Source organism: Penaeus japonicus, unplaced genomic scaffold (assembly GCF_977035675.1).
Source record: "Penaeus japonicus unplaced genomic scaffold, GWHDUDI00000001_assembly GWHDUDI00000030, whole genome shotgun sequence".
Lineage (NCBI taxonomy): Eukaryota > Metazoa > Arthropoda > Malacostraca > Decapoda > Penaeidae > Penaeus > Penaeus japonicus.
In genome coordinates this window covers 9,687,070-9,692,069 of record NW_028234432.1, presented here as the reverse complement: position 1 = coordinate 9,692,069, position 5,000 = coordinate 9,687,070, and the positions used below count along the sequence as shown (strand labels likewise).

The 5,000-nt window shown below is 33.8% G+C and overlaps 1 protein-coding gene across 1 annotated transcript in view; it reads right to left on the bottom strand.

The window, feature by feature from the left end:
• Positions 1 to 5,000, bottom strand: part of LOC122244394 (uncharacterized) — a 10,734-nt gene that overhangs the window by 2,551 nt on the left and 3,183 nt on the right. Inside the window, exons 6-7 of the mRNA XM_043002282.2 lie at positions 4,537 to 4,644; positions 3,875 to 4,059 (exon numbers count right to left, since the gene is read on the bottom strand). Coding sequence (XP_042858216.2) covers positions 3,875 to 4,059; positions 4,537 to 4,644 — 293 coding nt within the window. The remainder of the gene's footprint in view (positions 1 to 3,874; positions 4,060 to 4,536; positions 4,645 to 5,000) is intronic.

Here is a 5,000-nt window from a genome sequence, read left to right as displayed (position 1 = left end):
AAGATATACATATATATATAATTTATATATATATATATATATATATTATATATATATATATATATAATATATATATATATATTATATATATATATGTATATATATGTATATATATACATATATATATATATATATATATATATATATGTATATATATAGATATATATACATATATATAATATACATATAGATATATGTATATATATAGATATATACATAAATATAATATATATACATATTTTTTCCAAAACCAAAGTGGATTTGGTTGTGATTGTTCGCGGCAGTCCAGCGTTCTTTACTCTAAAACTTATGATATGAGAAAGAACGCGCCTGCCGCCACCCCACAATGACATTGACCCGAAATTGTTATTTTTCATCATATGACATTTATACGTGCTGTTGTAAGTCATGCCATTATATATTAAGCCTCATTATATATCACTTATTGACGTGACTGCTAAAATTTGTTTCACAGCTTCTTAGTTAGGGTTAGGGTTTCTGAGGTTATAAAAAATGGGTTTTGTAGCAAACTCGGGGCCGTTTTCTGGAAAAATTACAAACCATATATCACTTCTAGGTTCAAAATTTTTCGGTGTTCAGTATAATATAGTTACTTTCGACTTCTAGCTGCTTCTAGTATGAATGAGTTATGAGAGAATATGGATGCATAAGATTTTTCCTGTTATAGTGGGGTGGCGGCAGATTGTCGCCTGTTGAGTTCTTTCTCATATCATAAGTTTTAGAGTAAAGAACGCTGGACTGCCGCGAACAATCACAACCAAATCCACTTTGGTTTTGGAAAAAATATCAGCCCTTTTCAGTGTTCAATTGTGGCCCATTCAATTTATCGCCAAATTAAATCGAGATTGTGGTGAGAAATGAAACAATAAGATTTGGTATCCTCAAAATGAGGCAGTCCTGCATCAAAAAAAATATGAAAAATTGCCCATAGTAAAATTGCGATGATCAGTATCATCAAACACATCATTTTAATAGTTCTGTCGATAGTTAGGTAAATGTTGAACTTGAAAGAGGTTATATACTTACAGCATACTCAAAGTTTACGTTTCGTAATATAGTGTTCGAATATTGTCGTAAACTGTGAAAGTTGCAAAAAGCTTGAATAGAGCGAAGTAAAATGTCGTTGACACTAAAGTGTATACGAAGATATGGCAAGAATATTTTCGGATTCTTAATATCCCCCTCTGTTGCGTGACAAGCCACGAACTCTACTCAACGTGCCCGTGACCACGATCTCAATTCTCAAGATTCACTGACACTCCCATTGTTGTATTCAGCAAATTTGCCACGCACATTCTAACATTGCTTCTCATCAAAGTCCTGACACGTGGTTTATCATTGTAGTAATGAGAGGTGGTGCTTAATACGAGCAGCTTGCGATATATCGGAACATTATGCACCATTGCACCGTTAATTTACTTAATAGGACTCTGACATACAGCTAACCTGAGGCGTCTGTTGTAAATGGACATGACACTCCCATGATATTATCATGATCGAATCTGAAGTTTGATCCTGACAACTGAATCTTTTTTTGAATTTGGCGCTCAGAGAGCACTATAACAGCATGCTATCAGTTATTCACCCAATATAGCACGCCAACTGTCAAGCATATAACAGGATCTCCGTGGCAACCTCGCTGTGCATCCTCAATTCTAGAGTTGAAGAATAGTTGAACAATAATACTGCATGTTATTATTAATAATGCAAACAATTTTTTACCTTTTGATCTGTTTTACTCTCTGGTATGCAAACGCATGAATGGGAGCAGTACTATACTGATTTAAAGTTAATCTTGTAGATATTAGACAAATCATAATTGCTTTAATTGGTCAATTATCCAATTGAGAGAATTGGAATGAAAGATCTCATATAGCCTACTACTCAACTGATCACTTTATGCAAAAGTATTGCTTCCCGTTGGAATTAATGAGAAATATCGTTTAGTTTTTGAGACATGAGCGGTAATTGAGATAATTGGCCAATTATCCAATTAAGGGAATTACTGACATGGTTGATTGAATAGCCAAGGCAATGATCTGAAACGCCCAGACATTGAAATTTTGTTTTCTTTCGGAAATTTTACGCCAAAGTTAGTGGTATTGTCCGTGCAAAATTTGCCTTACCTAGCACTACTGATGACGTCACAAATACGTCATAAAGTTGACGGAATGAATTGGAAACCAATTATTAGCAAGTTCGAGACTATGACCTACAACATACCAAAAGATGAAGTCCCGAAACTTTCTCGTTCTCTCACATTAAGGATTACCGTTTTGGCTATTTTTATGACTTTTTCATGTCAAAGTGCTTCAAACAACCGCAAATATCTCAATAATGCCGTGGAGCCCTAAACTTTTTGACCACATCATCGTAAAGTGCATTGAATTTCCTGTCGACGCTAACATGAACATTTTTTGCTATCTGCTAAGCTTCATATTGAAAAACGCATCTGAAAATCACCTATTTTCGAGATTTCGAATATTGAATTTTGTCATATTGTGACGTCATTATGACGTCATAGAAATGTCACCAGATAATTTGCAAAAACGTTTTTTTGAAGTTCTATCTTTTATCTTTCCAACGCTAGGTTGATGAAGTTTGTATCTTTAATGGTTCTTGAGATATAGCCGATCAAACCGGGTACACTTTTGCTCAAAAAAGTGTCCTCTACCTGTATGTATCTATGTATCTATCTCTGTATATATATAATCGTAACCCTGTTTAACAAGAACACCCTCATTTTCGGCGATTTCAAGTTGTAATAATTCAGCCATTTTTTATCCAATCGATCTGAAATTTTGGCAGATGCGTCTTTATGTCCTAAAGTACGGATTACCAAGTTTCAAGTAATTCTGACGTCGGGAAGTGCGGTTAATTTTTACTCGAAATTTGGCGAGTTCAGAAAAACATGTAGTTGGGGGCTGGCAAGCGAAGTTACAAAAACTCGTCCTCGGGCATTTCGGGTGCTCGGTCACGTAAAGTAACCCGCTCGAATCGGCCGTACGCATCTCGGGAGCCCGCTTTTTCTGCCGCGAGGGGCTTGCCAGCCCCCTGATATATCTATCTATCTATCTATCTATCTATATATATATATATATATATGTATATATATACATATATATATAGATATAGATATATATATTGACATATATATATATATATATATATATATATATATTATATATCGTATATATACATATACACTGTATGTATATAGACATACATACATACATACATACTTTCATATAAATATTATATATATATATATATATATATATATATATATATATATATATATATATATATATATATACATATATATATAATTGTATATATATTATATGTATGTATATATATATAATATATATATAATATATATATATATATATATATATATATATATATATATATATATATATATATATATATATATATGTGTGTGTGTGTGTGTGTGTGTGTGTGTGGTGTGTGTGTGGTGTGTGGTGTGTGTGTGTTATATATATATTATATGTATATAATTATATATATATATATATATATATAATATATATATATATATTATATATATATATATATATATATATATATATAATATATATATATATATATATATATATATATATATATATATATATATATATATATATATGTGTGTGTGTGTGTTTGTGTGTGTGTGTGTGTGTGTTTATATGTATATAAATGTAGATAGATAGATATGGAAATAAAATGCAACAAAAAAGAGACATGAAATTAACTATAAGCTCTCATTGATCTCATGAAATGAAGAATGAAAGAGGAATGACCCCCCCCCCTCCGTTCATCCAAGTAAGGAACCTCCAGACAAGCTTACCTGCAAAAGTGTCCGAGCTCCACCCGCGTGTCCGAAACGTGTCCGACAATTTCCATGTCCTCCGCCGTGTCCAAACTGAAAACATTTCCGCGGATTGACCGACGACAGGTGGCCAAGCTCTTGATCTCTGAGACCTGTAGGCTTCGATCCCATATGTTGAGCTGTCCGATTTCCCCGAACAGAGCCTGGTGGACGGGATTCAATCGTTTTTATATAATTCTGCTGTCTGTTTATGTGGCTTCTTGTCTGCATTGCTCATTATCTCTTTCATAACGTCTTTCATCATCAGTTCTGTCTTTTCTCTCTCTTTCTCTCTATCATTCTCTCCTTCTCTCTCTCTCTCTCTCTGTCTCTATCTCTCTCTCTGTCTCTATCTCTCTCTCTCTTTTTCTATCTCTCTCTATCTCTCTCTCTCTCTCTCTTTCTCTCTCTCTGTCTCCCTCTCTTTCTCTCTTTCTCTCTCTGTCTGTCTCTCTCTCTTTCTCTCTCTCTGTCTCCCTCTTTTTCTCTCTTTCTCTCTCTGTCTGTCTCTCTCTCTTTCTTTCTCTCTATCTGTCTCTGTTTCTCTCAGATTCTCTATCTTTTCCCCTTTCCCTCTCCTTCTCTCTTGCCCATTTCCTCTCAAACAACTTCGCGCAAACAATCCCCCAGTTCACTCATACCTGATATTTGTCGAAGTTACCACCGAACTTGTCTTGTTCTTGGCCAATGACCAGACTTCCGTTAAGAGGCGTCCCGGGAATTCCTTCCAATGTCTCTCTCACAAATTCCTAGAGAACAGTAGGAATATCAATTAATGCCCATATTGTGTCATGCAATCATATGATAAAGATGCTCATATTGACACGCACTAACACACTATATATGTATAAACACACACACACACACACACACACACACACACACACACACACACACACACACACACACATATATATATATATATATATATATATATATATATATATATATATATATATATATATAATATCAATCTATTTTGTCTAGCTGTCTAGCTATATGTCTATATATATGTATATATGTGTGTGTAGGCGCGCAGTACTTGAGTATTTCTATATCAATTCCTAAACGAATTCCTCCATATTGCCAACATTGTGCAAAATCC